At 39.5% G+C, this 18,890-nt stretch overlaps 1 protein-coding gene across 1 annotated transcript in view; it reads right to left on the bottom strand.

Moving 5' to 3' along the window:
- The window catches only part of C3H1orf198 (chromosome 3 C1orf198 homolog), a 35,926-nt gene extending 19,232 nt beyond the window's left edge, over positions 1 to 16,694 (bottom strand). The window contains exons 1-2 of the mRNA XM_075064139.1: positions 16,241 to 16,694; positions 9,141 to 9,191 (exon numbers count right to left, since the gene is read on the bottom strand). Of these exons, the coding sequence (XP_074920240.1) occupies positions 9,141 to 9,191; positions 16,241 to 16,564 (375 nt within the window). The 5' untranslated portion in view covers positions 16,565 to 16,694. The remainder of the gene's footprint in view (positions 1 to 9,140; positions 9,192 to 16,240) is intronic.
- Positions 16,695 to 18,890: the final 2,196 nt, after the last annotated feature.

Genomic DNA, 18,890 nt, shown 5'->3' with positions numbered 1-18,890 from the left:
TGTGGTCTGTGTAGTATGTAGATAGCAGTGGATTTTTTACCTTTAGTCCATTTGGTATGATGTCCATCCGTTTGCATTTGGAAAGGAAGATGATATCTGTCTGTATTTGTGCAAGTTTCTTCATGAGGTTGATGGATTTCCACTCCATACGGTTAAATGCAGTGCCTTGCATGGTGTCAAGTATCAGAGGGGTAGCCGTGTTAGTCTGGATCTGTGGCACAGGACTCTTTGCTGCTTTTACAGATCCAGACTAACATGGTTACCCCTCTGATACTTAACCAATATTTAAAACATTGTTTGTAGCTGGCATTGTTCTAATACCAGCAGGAAAGGATCAAAGCCAGCCCCGACCACTACCAAAAATACTATCTTCATAATCTATTTTTTTAAAAATTACTTCAGCCAGTCTGGTTTTAGCTCCAGTGTACAAGAGTACAGTTTGTGGACAAATGCATAATAATAATAATTTGGTTAAAACTGTTTTTTAGGATTAGGTCATTGCCTACTTGTGTATTAACATACTTTGAGATCCTTATAACAACATAATAAATAATGAACTTTCTTGTATAGTGCTTCTCATCCGCAGACCTCAAAGTGCTTCACAATGAATTTAATGTATGTTTCTCCTCTTTTACAGATGGGGAACGGAGGTACGGAGAAACTAAGTGACTTGCCCAAGGTCACACAGGAAGTCTGTGGCAGAGTAAGGAATGGAACTTGGATTTCCCATTTCCTAGGTCAGTGCTCTAGTCACTGATCCACACTGCCTCCAGGAGAGGAAAAGTGATATGTATCCTACTGAAATTGCTAATATTACTTCTATACACCTAGAACAGTTTATTTTTAAATAAAGAAGAGGTCTGGAACGTGCATGTAGAGTAACAGGGGAATGACAGAGGAAAGAAAGACTCAAATCTGGGTACAAAAAAGTGACAACGTCCTTCCATTTATTATCCATCATTGATGTTCATTCTACATGCAACACTTTCAAATTTGACATCCTATCACCAACAGCAATGATTCTGGAAATGGACTAACTTGTTTTTTTAGCTGACAATGCAGATGGCAAATATATTGGGATGGAAAGAGCAAGGTGGAATGTATTAAGCCAACATGGCAGACAGAAGTAAAAAATGTTTTTTGACAGTAAGCTAATCAAGTATGACTCAAAACACACAATTAAGGTAAGAAGTTATGAAGTCGGCACTTTTCTACCCACAACTACATTGTTAAATCAGGAGGCCTTTGGGCTCAGACACAATACAATACACAATGTCACTTTACAGAGGCTCACATGAACTTGTTCTATTTACATTCTCATGAGTTTATGCTCCCTGAATTTCCCTATGAATTTTAAGTTCAGACAAAGCGAAAAACTCAAAGCCAAACTCAGTCAAAACTTCACATTTTTGTCTGGATTCCTCCTGAAACATAACAGACTCAAATTCACAAACTTGACCTGAGTTTCAGTTTTGTAACAAAACCAATATTTCAAGTTGCATACTGAAGTTTCACATGGGCCATGACTCAATTCACTCCACATAAAGAAGGCAATTTTCATCTGTAAGTGTCACTACATAGTTTGTAATGATACAACAGGTAAACTATATAGGAGCACACGTTTCTTCTTTAGCAGCGTTATTGTTCTCTACTCAGAGGATTATTATATAAAAGCTTCCAAGTGTTGCTATGATCAACCTTCTTTACTATGTATATTGCAGTTTCGCTTTGGTAACCCAATAGAAGTTTTAAAAGAAAAGGCAGGAACTTAACTAGTTTTTGGGTAAACACACATTAAAAACATAGCTAAAAATGGCTCAGGCATTTTCACGAACTTAAACAGCTTCAGAAGTTGTTGAATACTTAACATTCATTTGCCTTGACAAGAAAAACGTTGTTTTAAACACACACACTCCCACACCAGTTTACTTTTGAAAACAGGTAGATCTATCAAGTCGTTCACAAAATTCTCTCTGAAATGAAAGCAAAGAGTATATCACTTCATAAACGCTAGGGTGACCAGATAGCAAATGTGAAAAATCAGGATAGGTGGGAGGTAGTAGGCACCTATTTAAGAAAAAGACCCAAAAATCAGGACTATCCCTATGAAATTAGGACATCTGGTCACCCTAATAAATGCTGTTGTGGTTGAAATTCGTACTGATGGAATTATAGCATTAATAGTTATGCTATTATGAAGTGTAACATTGACAAGTGCTGTACAAGTCTCCCTTGTTCAGCTCTTAGAATATGACTTGCTCCCAATATGCAATGATCCTCCTTTCCCAGCCTGAGACCTCAGGAGAGAGAACTATTCAAACAGTGTATCATACAAATACAGGCTGAAATGCTGAGAACTTTTAATCCATTTTGGTACTATCTACTGAAATTTTGAAAGACAATTTTATAAAACCAGAAAAATCATGTAAAGGCAAAATATAAGCGACAGGAAAGGATGGTTATACGATTAAAAACTTCCTCGTCATTTCCAATGTCTTGATAATAATCATCATGCTCTAAGAAGGGTTTGTTTATTTTCAAACTGCTTTACAAATGTTGGTCAATTCTCACAAAAACCTTTGAGAAAACAGAACGACAAGATTTTCAAACTTTAATTCCTAAAGACAGGCACCTAACTCCATATTTGGGCACTTCAACTGGCTGTGCCATATGCCTGTGGAAAAAAAAAAAAAAATCAAGCTACATATTTAAGTGCCTAAATATGGATTCAGATACCCGTTTTAGCACCCATGTTTGAAAATACTGGCACAGGCACTTTCCCAAAACCACAAAAGGAAGCCAAAAAGTCAGAGCCTGGATTTAATCTAATGAATTTCTACTTCCCAAGCCTGTATTCAGAACACACAACTGACAGAAAAAAAAGCTTTCTGTTCTCACAAACAAGAGCGTAGCTAACAATGAAATTTGCCTGGATACTGACTAAACTTTTGTTCCACCATACCACAACCTACAGTATCCTCATAGCCTCTTGGGTTAAGCCTATAAAATGATTGCTAAATTACTAGGTGGAGTTAGACAGAGAGATCTAGAAATAGAAAGGGTCTTAAAAAGTTTCCAAATCATTATATACACTGGCCTCAAAGTTAAATGATATTATGGTATTTGCTTGCCTACAACCATGTTTCAAAACTGGAAACATCATACTGTAACCTAAGGCCTGAGGGAAATCACCGTTTACTCCAACTCCTTCTGAGATAAAGCAATTCTTTCCAACTTTCTCCCTACTCTCTTAGGCTTGGTCTACACTACGACTTTAGGTCGAATTTAGCAGCATTACCTCGATTTAAGCCTGGACTCGTCCACACAACGAAGCCCTTTTTTCGATTTAAAGGGCTCTTTAAATCGATTTCTTTACTGCACCTCCAACGAGCGGATTAGCGCTGAAATCAGCCTTGCCGGGTCAAATTTGGAATAGTGTGGATACAATTCGACGATATTGGCCTCCAGGAGCTATCCCAGAGTGCTCCATTGTGATCACTTCTGGACAGCGCTCTCAACTCACATGCACTGGCCAAGTAGACAGGAAAAAGCCCGCGAACTTTTGAATTTCACTTCCTGTTTGGCCAGCGTGTTTGCAGAGCTCATCAGCATGATATGCACATTGCCGGGGCACATTGCCCGGCCTGTACTTTGTGAGAAGTCTATGACCATGTCCTTCTCATCACCGCACTGCCGTCGCCTCCTTACCTGGCAAAACAATTGTCTGCCGTTGCTCTGATGGAGGGAGGGGTGACTGATGACATGGCTTACAGGGAATTAAAAATCAACAGAAGGGGTGGTTTTGCATCAAGGAGAAACACAAACAACTGTCACACAGAATGGTCCCCTCAAGGATTGAACTCAAAAGCCTGGGTTCAGTAGGCTGTTGATTTCACAAAACAAATCGGGTCAATTTCTTGTTTTGATCCATCTATCTTTTACATCTTAGGCTGGCAGCAGACGGTGTAGAAAGACTGCAAGCCACTGTCATCTCCTGGGTGCTCGGCAGAAGATGGGAATGACCTGGTTGAGTCACTCCCATGTCTGCCCAGGCACCCCTGACCAATCTCACTGAGGTCAGCTAAAAGAGCACTTAGGAATATGACGATGACTACCAATCGTAATGCATCGTCTGCTGCCAAAAGGCAATGCGCTGCTGCTGTGGAGCAATGCAGTCCCACGTCTGCCAGCACCCAAGAGACGTACTGTGATTGTGAGCTGAGCGGGCTCCATGCTTGCCGTGATATAGCGTCTGCTCAGATAACCCAGGAAAAAAGGCGCGAAACGATTGTCTGCCATTGCTTTCACAGAGGGAGGAAGAGGGGGGCCTGACAACATGTACCCAGAACCACCCACAACCCTGTTTTTGTCCCATCAGGCATTGGGATCTCAACCCAGAATCCCAATGGACAGTGGAGGCTGCAGGAACTGTGGGACAGCTACTCACAGCTACCCACAGTGCAACGCTCCGGAAGTTGATGCTAGCATCGGTACTGTGGATGCAGTCTGCCGACTTAATGCACTTAGAGCATTTTGTGTGGGGACACACACAACTGACTGTATAAAAACGATTTCTAAATAATGACTTCTATAAATTTGACCTAATTTCGTAGTGTAGACATACACTTAGTATCTTTTATAACAAACAGGCTGGGAAAAATGAAATAATATTGTAAAAATTAATTGATAATATTAGTTTAATTTTATTTTTATTTTTATGGATTCAATTTTGCAGGAAATTATGTGAGGGTCAGTTAATTATTTAGTGACAGGAAATGTTGAGACTCAGAGTTAAAGCTTTATAACTGTTACAACACAAATTGTCTACATCACATATCAAAATATACAAAATATCCTTAACTCTAATAAATTGCCAAGCTCATTTTTCTTACTTTACCAATCTGTAAATTTCTATTATCATTGATGGAAGTACTTTTTCTGTCGGTTTGTGTGTACAAACTTGACAGTTATTAACATTTACGGATAAAAATCTAATCATTTCAAGTTTATTAATAAAGGTTATGACGACTGTTGATAAGACTACTTTATAATTTCTCTCACACAGTTTGTATTATTTTTATAGTATATGCTTAAAAGAAAAGAAATCAGTACTTTTCCCCCTTAAACATCAAACTTTAAGTTTATCACATGATTCTCCTCATGTAAACCAAGGCCCACTCACATCAAGCAGAAAAGATTTAAGAATACCATTCACCACAAAGCTATAAAAATAGCTGCTACGGGAATGAGCAGGCAGAGGGACGACTGAATAGAAATAAGGAATGCAAGATGAAATATGGAATTTTTTTTTATTTTTATTTTTTAAACACAAGCAACTCAGAATGAGACAGAACTAATCACATAAATAAGTCACAGTTTAAACCAGCTAAGAAAGCAGGACTGATTCACAAGAAGCTAGATTCAAATATATATGAATTGGAACCTCACACTGTTACTCTGCTCTCCAGGTATAAACCTTCTATTACTGCACAGATAAGTAAGGCACTTACAGCCTCTTCAGTTACATTGTTACCCACATAGTAAAATGGAGAAATTTCATCTCAGTAATAAATTATGAAGAGATTGGTTAGAGAGGCAATAAAATGACTCCTTACAATCGAAACTCTAGGGGGCGGGGGGAGAATTTAATGTTATGTCTAGGATTTGGTAATAATGGAGAATTTCACCCATTACACATAGTAGGAGTGCTGATTCTTCAACATGCCTCCTAAAATTCAGAGGCAAGAAATTCTGTATCTTTCATATTGTATTACAGGCTAAGAAAGAGCCAGACACTCTTGTGTGGATTTTAATTTGATTTTCCTGTATATATTACTCATAGTGGAACAAGAATACCATATTCATATAGTGTCTGATACTAGATGTACATAGGGATACAGTGATAAACCTATGTCCTCATTTAATTTTATATGTAAATCCTTCTGACAGAATTAAAAATATCCTTTTATGCCTGTTTTTAAATATAAACTATTTGCAGATGAAAGACTGAACACTAAATAAACAGACTCAAAAAAGTCTAATGAGTCAGCTGAAGAAAGGAACCTGACAAAATGCAAGGTGTGGGGAAAATGCCGCACAGGAGGGGAAAACAAAAAATCCCAGAGTTGGAAGAAAGGGTCTCTGATCTGATGCTTCATTCAATTTTTCACTTAAGAGCAATCTGCTCTCCCTCGGCAACTAAAAAATAAATTTAGTATTTCATAATATAGTGGATAAAAAGATTTATTTTTTAAAAAGTGGGATGAATTGTGAAAATTTGTGTGTAAAAGTCATCCTTTTTTGATCAGTTATAGAGCAGGTCGAAAAATCTTGAATTTAGAAAAATGATGATGGGAAGGGGGCAGAGAGAGAACAAGTTTTTCTAGAAAATTTTAACAAGAAGTTTCCCCTGCTCTTTTTTTGTAAACCAACTCTTTTTGATAACAATTTAATCAAATCTTAATAAAACTCAAAAAACAGACCAGCAAAAACAGTTGAGGAGCTGCTGTTACAAAGGGGTGGGGGGAGAGGGAGTTTGAATCAGTTCAGATTATTTTTTTCAAAGCAACTTGTAGCCCAGTAATTATTTAACTTGTATTATCATAGTGTGAAGGATCCTTAGTCATGGACCAGGCCCTCATTGTGCTAGGTGCTATATAAAACACAAACCAAAAAGATGTAAACTCCTTGGGGAAGAGACCAATCTACACAGTATTCTAACATTTTAACATGCTGCATATAAGTGTGCAAGAAAGGACAACTGATATGCCATCACTCTGGTTAACTGAAGGAAACTAATATTCCTTAAAATTTGGTAGATGACAACCTCTCCTCTCTTACTCCTCTCCAGCAAAAATAGGCATTTCCACTTCATTCTCAGATCGTCCTTTTGCCAGATACAGAAGTTTCTTGAAGAAAAAGATGAAGGATGCTAACAGACAACACTGTAAATAGATACAGTAACTTGATAAACACTTTATTTTAGTTAAGTTGACACATTCACCCAGACTCACTAGTTTATTGCTCCCAACATTTTAGTAGTTTCATCAGTGGATAATCGAAACTTTAATTACTAGATATACAGGAACATTCAGAACAAAACAAAAAAAGTGTCAATTACTTTTAAACTGAGATTCTCTTCCCTAGATTTACTGTGCAGCCATCATGGTTTATAAGTTATCTTGACTTTAAAAACAGACAAGCTACCACAAGATGTAATTTATTTCAGGAAGCTGGTCATAGATATAAACAGATATACTAAGAGGTATCCAGATAGAGCCTACAAACATTATCTTATGAAACTGTAAATGTAACATAACTCCATGAAGACCACATTCACTCTTTATTTCTGCTGTCTGTGATTGTACCACCAAAAGTAAAGGCCAATGGCAGTACAATTTATTACTGATTATCAGTAAGGAGAAGAGTTCACCATTCTCTGTATCATTGCTACTCTTTTCTTGACAGCCACACCCCAATTTATGCATAATACCCACCAACTAAGCCCATCCAAACTAAAGGCCTTTTCTGAATCAAACAACAACTTAGTGGTTCCTTCCCAGAGGAGGCCGACTAGAGTAAATTAATCTGAGGCAACTGTTCCCTGCCATCCCTGTATAACTCCTGCAGTACTTGATCAATATTGCATTTTAAGCTTAGGCATGATGGCTTCCATCTGGGTAGCTCCAGGGACCCCAGCATTTGTGAAATGTGGACTCCCCTTGCAATCTATCAGCAGCCAGAGGACAGAAGTCTGAATCTGTGCCTAATTTTCCTTTTTTTTTTTTTTTTTTTTTAAAGTTTACATATTATGGCATAAAAATAAATGAAAAGGCCTATTTTCAATTCCTCATAAAGAGATGGAATGTTCAGTGAGGGGTAAGAATCAAGACACCATTCCAGAAACTGTTCTGTCCTTAATTTTTTTTTTTTTTGTTCTTGGCACACAAGATCCACAGAAACAGATTTTTAGTCTTATAAGGATTTTTTTCTACTTTACTATGTATATGGTTATGAACAGAGATCCAGTTATCTCTGAGTCTTGGGGGGCAGGGAAGGTAATGTGGTAAGGAGAATACACATCAGCGGGGTTTTTGTTTATCATCTCATTTTAAGAACACTGCTGTTACAAGTATAATGACACAATAAACTTGCTTTGTTTTGGGGGGTGGTGAGGTAGCTGATTCAAATAAACAATAAAATCAGTCCTGTTCAAATAGAATCGGCTAGGTACTTCTGAAGCTGAACACTGACATTCATCATGCAGATCTGGTGCANTTTTTTTTTTTTTTTTTTTTTAAAGCATGAAAGAGATACAGGAACAAACACATCGACTGTGTATTTTCCAAGATGGGAAATTAAAATAGCTTGCCATTAGGGTTCACCATCAGAAACTACAACTAACACACCCTGACAAACATGATATTTCTGAATTGTGTCCTCACGCTGCAGTTGCACAGAGAAGTTGGTCACTAGCTTTATTTTACTATTGTGGGAACCACAGCGTAGCTAGTACTTTTGCCACAATTTTGATATCTTCAATAAGAGAACAAATCCAACAGAGTTAAGATACTTAACAATGTACTCTTTCTTTTGGGGAAGAAGGGAGACAACCCCTGTGCTTCATACAGAAGCAGCAAGTTCAAAAGGTTTCACCACAGCCTGGTGCACTGGACACCAGATAAAGTCTAAAACAGGCTTTATAAAATTAACTGGGGTTGCCAACTACTTGCATGCTTCTCTCCTTATCACAAGACACTTGCATCCACCATAGAAATATATTTTAAATGGGACCCACCTCTTTACCGACAAGGTAGGTAATTCACAATTATTTAATTCTATTGTTTCTGTTCCTCACTAAACAGAGAAATTTGATTTTCTGTCCTGATTTGATTAGAAATTTTCTAAACTATGAAAATCTGGTACATTTGGAAGCTAAGTATTAGCTCAGGAAGGATCTGATCCTGCTTCTATTTAAGTCAATAAAAACATACTTAGTCTATTTTTTATTTATGCTATGGGTCACTTTACACTGCTCTCACAGTGTAAAGAGACCTTAAATGTATCAATTCTCAAATGGAGTAGGATCAATTCCAAGGGAAACTGACATTAAAATAAAAATAAAAATGTAGCAAACTTACCTTGGTTTCCCAAGAGAAAGGGGCTGAGTGTTCATCTTGCCAAGTTATGTCCTGAAATGAAATTCAAGAATCTCTCTAAAAATCAAAAAAGCAGCCTTATTTAATAAAAATATCAAAGAGATGCGCTTATATTGCATAGTGAAGTTGAAGTGTAACAAAACAGTAAAATAGTAACAATATCAACTTTGAACCAGCCAAAGAATGACAGACAGAGGTCACTGAGAGAATGAAAGCTCTCTCTTTTAGAATGTAAATTCTTAGGGGCAAGGACTGTCATTTATTATATTTTTATACACAGCGCAGCAACAACATGAGGGTATTAACTTGGTCTAGGCCTCTACATGCCATTGCTATACAAAGAAGAATATTAAAAATGTACCGTATGTCTGATCTTTACCCATTACGTTATTTAAGACACAATAGCCAAATATTTATATCTACTTGAATGGCTATCAGACTGAAATCAATATCCTATGCAGTGAAGGAACCACATAATGTCAAAAGTTACATGGCGATTATACTATGAGAAATGAAACCAAAAACTGCAAAGGGGGGTTCCACAGTTAATTGCTACTTAGGAACTCCATTTTTAATTTGCTCAGTTTAGACAGAAAAGTGTTTTTTAATAGGGTCAGTCCTGCAGACTCAACCTGGGGTCTGACAATCAAACTAGGCTCTTTCTGGCTCACACTCCAACAACAACAACAAATATTTTCCATCAGTTATCAATCCTGATGTTGATGCAGCAGAATCTGTCTTCCTTTCCTACAGCTGTGCTGGCTCTGCAGTGCAAATAGGAATGAATATATATGTACACACACATATTATACACACACACCTATATTTATTTAAAGAAAGCTGAAATCACTCAAAACACAAACACTTTCTAGAGTAACGTGCCATTTTTAATCAATTACTTTTCTGAGCATAACTCCACTTTAACAAAGTTGCTACCTGCATAATCAACATTTGCACATGCAATTGCTAGCAAAGCTAGCACAAACATGTACCACACACACCAAGACAGGAGGGGCAAAATGAGAAAATATGCTTTTCCTATACCATAAACAAAATATTTTCAAAATTTGTTTATTCATTTTGAGGTTTTGGAAAATAAACAATATTTACAAATAATAAATTAATGACAAATAAGGCTTATGTTGGGCATATGTGGTGCTAGCAACTGATTGGTCCCATTTTATATTAAATACATTAAAGTGAATGGCTTCTGTCCTAGACAAATAATGCTCCTCACATTTTGTACTTTTTAAGTCTGGGAAACTCTCCTGTAAACACACGGCAGAGGCTTTTATGCTATAAACTCACCACACTATGTTCTCCTCACAATCCCCTTTTTACCCCACCCTAGGACAACATAATTTTTGGCTTAGAGCCACAACAGAAGTTTAAAATGAAGAAAGCTTTGACGCTAACTGATAAACTCAAAGCTCTGTGACAATCTCAGAACTGAACCTATTTTTCTGAAATATGTCCTCAGCCCCCAAGCTACTTACTATACTGGAAATACATCAGTTAAGTAATCACGTCTTTCCTATATGATCACTAAATTCTTGCACGTCCATCACCCATGAGGGAAAAGGAAGGGGGAATAAAATTATGCTCATAATACTGCTTTAAAGAATATTAACACAGAACAAAAGCTTTAAGGTTATTCATCATCAACATGAATTAGCATTGATCCACATTTGATCAGCTTGTGTTTTCAACAGGCAACAACAAATGGAGCTTTCTCCCAAAAAGAGGTAAATAGCCTTTTGTTCCTCCCACTAAATAACTGATGTAAGAGACAGATACTCTGGCTTGTGGAAATTCTTGGCCCAAGACAAAAAATTAAAAACAAACAAGAACTCTGTCACACAGTTGACTTCAGCAGCCAGCTGCAGAATATCAAAGACAAAAGAGAAGCATGAAACTAAGTTGTTACATTCAGGCAGCTTGTTGCAAAATGGCATCAGATTTTCAAAATGGAAGACATACTAGTATCTTTCTTCTGTGCTCCTTGTTCTCTGTACATGATATAAACATTGTGCAGAGCATCTGACAGCAACTGTCCAGTCACAAACCCACAACAAAAGGGCTCCTGTACTGGTAACTGAATATCTTACTGTAGCAAAAATGAACAGCAACACTACATCTTTTATAAGTATTATTGAGGGGAAAGGGTTGGAGTCGGGGGGACAGGGTTAACTCTAGTGAAAATCTGCAGTGCATTTTCAGGGCTCTTGATAACAAATCTATAGCAGTTTAACTTAAAAAACTTTTAAAGCATAAAATTCTGATTACAATAATTACTTGTAAGCAGGGGGGGGAAAAAAAAAAAAAAAAAAAAGATCAGGTGGCCAATTGCTTCACATTACCAAGCCAAAGACTGAAGGCTGATACAAAACAGAAAATATTGCAGGTATCTATGGAAAAGTCAGACATCCTCCATGTTAAATGCTCATCTTATCACCAAGCCAACTGGACGTTTCAGCTGTTCCCCTTAACCCCAATTTAACATTTTCCAAGTTACATGATGATAATATATTGAAACATACATTTGGTTATTATGAGTCCAATCCAGCAAGGTGCTCAGCTCCCAGGAGCTGTCCAACTCCTTTTAAAAATCAGGTCTTAAGTGAGTCACATTTTTGTTTGCCTTTTTTTTTTTAAAGTTAAGTTTTCACCTAAAAAAAATAATAATAAAAAGTCTAAACCAACTCCCATTGAAGTAAATGGAAAGATTCCACTAATGTCACAGGAGTTGGAGCAGGCCCTAAATATTTGGCAGAGCGCAAGATGACCCTAGCAGAAATCAAGACATCCCCAAAGGATAGTAGCATCACCACACACTGCCGTTCCTGAAAGCCAGTTCTCCTTTAACTTGATCTAAATTCATTCCAAAATAACCAATGCAAGATGCATTATTTTTAATTCCAAATTACTCTCTCTTTGGTGATATATTGTACAATGTGAGCTAGTTTAACATATGCTTCTATAGTGATTTCCATTTGAGGAGCACAAAGGTCTTACCCACATTAAGGCTTCTGTGAAAATTCTAAGTGATTTGGAAACCTAACTCCACTTATAGACTCTTGAAAATCCCAGACTAATGAATTATGCTTTACTTAATTCACTCTTAGAGGCATTATTTATTCCCATTTTACAGATGGAGATACTGAACCACAGAGAATACAAGTGACATTCTCAGGGGAAGTCAATTATTTTTTGTCAAGGTCCAAATCTGTTGGTCAAGGTACATGCTCCAGAGAGGGGGTGGAGGGGAAAGACGATAATGGTCATACAGAGCCACCATCCATTTGTAAAGGGAAAATGTTTCATTTGTTTTTATATGAGGCAGGAATGAATGGCAAGTAAAAGGAACTGGAATAATGAAGACTAGATTCTTCATACAAAATGCCTCCTTTTAGGGACAATTTGCTTTTTTAAACAAAAACCTACTGCAATATATTAGCCCTGTTTAGACAGAAAGTTTCCATAATTGGAGGAACACTTTTGCAGTTCAACTGAGATTTAATGCTAATAATTTAACTCTTGGGCAAGTTTCACAATGAACGTAAACAATTAAAATCTTTGAGGCCACTATAAATCGCTGAAGAATTCCTCACTCTTAGAATTGCACAATGTCTTTTTGCAGGATTACTATGAAAACAGCTAAAGAAATGTGTTTCATTTAAAATTAAAACTTCAAATGAAGTGCTAGAGAGGAAAATTTAACTATCATATTATTTTCCTACAGACAAGGGCTAGCTTGGGTAGATAGATACAGATGCAACACTTGTACTAGAGCTAAAAGGGAGACAATGAATTTAGAAGTGATAAGGATGGGGTTTGTTTTTTTCCAGTTACCTAAACAGCATCATTTTCACATAAGAACACCATTAAAATCTTCGGCACCAAGAGTAAATGATTGCAATAAATCTTCCTATCTACTGTGGAAGAAGCAGAACTGAATGCTGCACATTTTTTTCTTTAAAAGAGACTTATTAGAAAAATTTTGCTATGCAAATTCACACTATTCATTCCCTCTGCACTCCATGACAGTTTTCAAGTGTTCTCAGATGCATGCTAGCTGGCAAATGGAAGGGAAGAATTCCTTCATGTTGTGCCTGTTAGGGAGTGAGAGAGACGAAGGGAAGGAGAGGTGCCAAGTGTGAAGCATTTTAGGGATCTATTGTGCTGTCAATGCAGAGTTGCAGTAGTACAGCTGAGCAAGAGTCAGGCCAAGAGAAAACATGAAAGCCCAGTAGGGTGAGGCTTTCATGGACCTGGAAAGTTGAACTGCAACAGCAACAGACTGGCCCAAGCAGAACAAAGTGGCTCTGTGGCAACAGGAGAAGAAAGAGAAATTAGGGAGACCTGGAAAAGGTCCAGGACTCAAGTTTGGCACCAGAAAGAGAGGCTGGGAGAGAAAGCCAAGGAATGATGAGCCAGGAAAGGCCCCTAAGGCTTGGTACTGCAGTTGAAAGACTAAAGTGGAACAGGAGAATGCCAGAAAAGAGCAGGACCTCTTTTTCAGGAAGATAGTTTATATAAACTTTGGTTGGAAAGTGAAAAAGGAAGTCAGTTGATGCATATGCTTTATAATCTAAATTTAACTCTCTATACCAAGTCATTTGATTAACTGTGTTTATCCTCAATTAAAGAATACACAGTACCATTCCTCTTTGTTGCTTTTTTTGCCAAATGAGGGAACAAATATTTGCCAAACCTCAAAGGCATTTTGCCTGTCACTTTGTGAAGGAGGAACAGATATTGTCCATATGTTGCAACAGAACAACCTCTGGCACTTTCCTTCTGGCCCCAAAACAATTCAGAACAGCAAGCCCTCACAATCTCAAAACAGTGAAAGTAAAACATGTAGTCTAAGGAATGGAGACGGCTAAAATGCCCAAAATAAACAGTTTTCAATTTAGATACCATCTCCACCATCCTCCAAAAACTGGTGGTCTGTTTACTGATGAAGACTAAATGTTCAGGATTTCCATCAGCACTATCTAAGAGTCAAGTTGACCCTATGTTTTTAGATCAAACTCTAGGTATGAAACATGTATGCTGCTTAACCAGGCATTTCCCTTACACAGAGGATGCAGAATAAAGGTCTTCTATAACACAACCAGCTCTGAAACACTATGGTGATTATCCAAGTCTTTAAGCAATGCTTACAAATCCTATGTATGGATATTGGCAGGGGGTTAACACAAGCCCTAGCCACTTCAAATTAAATTGGTGGTTACAAGTTCAGAAGCAGATTAATTTATCATGTGACTAGAGAACCAGGAAAATAATTTGACAGTAGTTTGCCTTAAGAATTTAAATCAGGATAACAAATTATATTCATGTTGTGCAGTGTGTGTGCTTGCATAGCCTGAGACTTTTTTAAAAAATTGGATAGCTGTGATTTTTTACATTCATTTAAAAACTAAACAGAATAGAACCTTGTTTGCAAGGAGAGATAAAGAATGTGGTCAACTAAAAGGGGGGCTTCAGAGGATTATACATATTTGTTTACAGGACTTTAATTTGAAAGGCACCTACTCCATACTGCGCTACCCAAGTACCTATGAGTCTCTCCAAGCACATTTTAGTGTTAAAGGCAAGAAGAGCAAAAGCTTCAAAACCTATATTTTCAACTGTCTAACTTTCCACAGCCTTGCTTTTTCCTGGCACTGCAATAGCTGTGGAAAAGACTGATTAAGACTTTTAAAAAAAGGTATCTAAAAAAGGACCAGAACTTGGGAATATTTTCAACACTGTACTTATGAGCAGAAAAAGGAAAAGATTTGATGCACTGTAAACATTGCCTCAATTCTACTTTTAGTGATTATTTCTCCACTACTATTCAATTATTTTAAAAATTAGTGTCTACAAAATCCTCTCTGTAATCCACACTACTTGCACAGATGAACTTTTCCACTGACCACCTTATTTCGAGTTATTAATAACTGCAATCACATATTTTGTGAATTGATTCACAAATTTTCATTCATTCACACTATGACATCTCTCCATCCTGCATCTACACTAGGAAACTCAGATCCATAACTCACCACCAACGCAACTCCGCTGATGATAGCCATAGTGTTGACAAGAATCAGGCATTTGTCACAACTATGTTGGCTAACCCCATTCACTGCATTGCTGCACAACACATTGGTAAGAACACCTGTGCCCTGGCTAGTTCCACAACTTCTACCATTGCTGCCACTAGCGGAGAATCACAGGTCTCTGTTCTCTTACAGCAGACAAGGCCACAGGGCCCAGAAGTATAGGGAGAGGACTCATAACTGCATTTAACACAGTCTTCATATTTGGTAACAGCATGAAGTGTTGAAAGACCATATCACAACAAAATTAACAACAGCACAGCTTTGGCCACTACCATCTCTGCTGACATTTCTTTATTAATAATCCCCACTAGGCTCCTTCCCCCTGGGACCCCCTTTCTACAACTCCCATAGCTCTGTTTGTACCTCCCAATACCTGCACACCACCCTTCGCCCCACAATGCCCTCACTCTTTGCCCCCATTCCCCTGACACCACGGTTCTACCCTACCCCACCCTTTCTCCTCCACATCACCATTCTCCCCATAGTGCCCCTGCTCTTCATTCTTTACCCCCTACCCTCAGCGCCCTCAACATTGCCCTTCTCCCCCTAGTCTCCGCCCCTCACTCTTCCCCATACCCTCCACACTGCCCCCTCCCCGCAGCCTCCTCCCCTCACTCTTCCTCCCATACCCTCCCCCCAGCCTCCTCCCCTCACTCTTCCTCCTACTTCCCACTCCTCCTAATCTTCCTCATACCCCCAGCACCTCACGTCTTCCTCGATACTACACACGCCTCCCGTAGCCACCCCTCATCTTTCCTCCATCTCCACATTGCCCCCTAGCCCCTCTACTCCTTCTCCATAACTCCCTCAGTCTCCTACTCTTCTCCATACTAAACGCTCCCAGTCCCCGCCCTCACCTTCCCCCCAGTCCCGACCGCCTATCTTTTACCCCCCCACCTTTCCCCTCACTTGCCGCCGCCGCCTCTTTCCCGGGCCGAGCGATCCGCCCTCATCCCCGAAGCGCACCACCTTCTGGCCGGTGTTGAGGCGCAGGCCGGGGTAGCAGGCTGGGGGCGCGGCGCGGGCGGCCCCGCGATGCGCCGCGTAGCGGGCCTGGACGTGCGGCTCCACCAGGCATTTGTCGATGATCTCGTCCTGCTGGCGGGGCGGCAGCCGCTCCCAGTCGGGCCCGTAGCGCTCGCGGATCCGCTCCTTCTCCGCCATGATCTTCCGCGCCATCGGGCTCAGCGAGGAGAAGTAGCTGAAGCGCTTGCGCTCCCGCTCGTCCAGCGGCCGGTTCCCGTTCAGCACCGCGGTGCGGGAGGCGGCGATCGCCGCAGCCATGGAGGCCATCGTGCCCCTGCCCCGCACACACCGAGCCCCGAGAGACGCCGGGAAGAACCGCCTCCTCCGGCCCCAGCAGCGCCCTCCTCTTACTCAGCACCCTTTGTTGCTCCCTGCACACTGTCTAGTCCCTCACTCCTCCCTACCCACTCCCCCTTTCCCCGTCTCCTCCCTGCACCTTCCCTATTCCCTCTCCTCTCTCTAACGCCCCCTTTCTCTCACTCCTCCTCTCTGTACACTCCCCTTTTCCTTGCTCCTCCCTTCGCTCACCACCTATCTGTTGCTCCCAAGTAGGGTGACCAGACAGCAAATACGAAAAAACAAGACATGGGGTGGGGAGTAATAGGAGCCTATGTAAGAAAAAGACCCCAAAATCAGGACTGTCTCTATAAAATCGGGACATCTGGTCACCCTACTCCCAAGTCAAAGTGTTTTGTGTCAGCATGACAAGCCCTGCAAAAATAAAATGCAGATATCTCTGGTCTCCTCTCTCTGGCTGAGCATGGTTGCTTCAAGCCCTACCCCAGGGCTTCCCAGCCTGTTTGGGTGTTAGCCCCTATTCATCTTTGCAATCATTGCCCTTGGGTTGGTTCAACGGCAGGTCTCTTTCCTTTCTTTTCTGCAGTTTTTCACTTATTTGTTACTACTAATTTGACCATTTCTGATAATCTGAGGAAATGTTTCTTGCACATCCTTTGCATGTTGGAGTATATGCTGCTTTTTTTTACTTCTCTGTCACACTTGTCACCCCCCACCCTTAGAATTTACCCTCTGCTTCTCTATTTGGTGGGATTTTACATTAGTTTTCCACATTTCATTTTGGAAGTGTGTTCAGGGATATGGGGCTAGCTGACTTCTTTTTTTTTATTTCATCTACAGTGACTTGTAGAGTGTGGTTTTAGTCAGGCACTTCTGAGCATGTCTCATGTACTTTTCATAATTCTATTTCAGTATTATTTTATTCAGTGCAAGAAACATATTGGAGGAAACCCAGTGACTCATGGAGGAGGTGTCATCCTGAATCAGGTAGTCTTAGTGCTATTGCTTTTTCCACAGTAATTAATAATACCCAGTGCTTTCCAAAGGAGGTAATTATTGATGGGGACACTGAGGCATGGGCAATTATGACACAGCAAGGAATAGAGTCCAGATCTCCTGCCTCCTAATCAATTTACCCTTCTCACTTTGTCCCCCCACCAGTAGAGAGATTTAGTAAGCACTTACTAGTTGAGTTATGCTGTGTGGAGTTGGTTACTTGAACATATTAAAACAGGCTCAGTAGTAGTGTTTGGATTTTTTTTTTTCAGATAAGTGGAAGTTCAGTAGCTTGACTGTAAGTGGGCAGTCTATTAGAATAATTATATTTTATTGCATAAATATATAGAAGTATTGGAAAGTATTTCTATTATTGTGAAAGTACCCAGAGTAATGGATGAATGATTTTTCTACAAACAAATACAATAAATAAAACTTTTGCTCTGCTTGGTGTGGTTCAAGAAGAATGTTTCCAATAGCACAAAGTCCTACAGGTTAAAAAGTGCAGGAGAATCCTGTTTCATTAAAAAATAAAAGAGGTACTAGTTGCCAGCACAGAAACTCACATCACCAGAGCTCTAGCTGCTATAGGTACTGATTGTAATGTAAACACATTAATTTTAATCAGTATCCATATGGGTTCATGCATATTGTTGATGATTACAGGCTGATGATTCTCTGCTGCTGCAAGGGTTTGGGCTTACATATCCAAATGTACCAATCTCTGAGCTGAAAATGATATTGCCACAAAACCCACCTTGTCTGGACTGATAGGGGAAAGGAGGGAGATTAACTTCTTACCATATAATAGGCTTCTTCCATTAGCCCAATCATTGTGTGTGTTAAACTAGTTTGGAAGCATCTGACTAAAGCTCACTCTTCATTAATCTGCCTCTGTATATCACACCCAGAGAAGGAAGTTGACGCACCACACCTGTCTATTCATTTTCAATTAATATAATTTTTCTTCTAGATGCCTTTATTTTGAAAGAAAGGGTGGGCATAAAGTCAGAAGAGTAGAAGAAAGAATGGTAGATAAAAATATCAACAGCAGGAATTTGTTTGTGGAGGCAGCCAGGGAAATGTTCCTGCCCGCTCCCACCTCAAAATTTTTTTTCCTTTAACATAAGAACAGCCATACCGGGTCAGACAAAAGGTCCATCTAGCCCAGTATCTGTCTACCGACAGTGGCCAATGCCAGGTGCCCCAGAGGGAGTGAACCTAACAGGCAATGATCAAGTGATCTCTCTCCTGCCATCCATCTCCATCCTCTGATGAACAGAGGCTAGGGACACCATTC

This window comes from Chelonoidis abingdonii, chromosome 3, assembly GCF_003597395.2.
Source record: "Chelonoidis abingdonii isolate Lonesome George chromosome 3, CheloAbing_2.0, whole genome shotgun sequence".
NCBI classification, from domain to species: domain Eukaryota; kingdom Metazoa; phylum Chordata; order Testudines; family Testudinidae; genus Chelonoidis; species Chelonoidis abingdonii.
The sequence above is the reverse complement of the archived record's forward strand: the minus strand, read 5'-3'. Positions and strand labels throughout refer to the sequence as shown.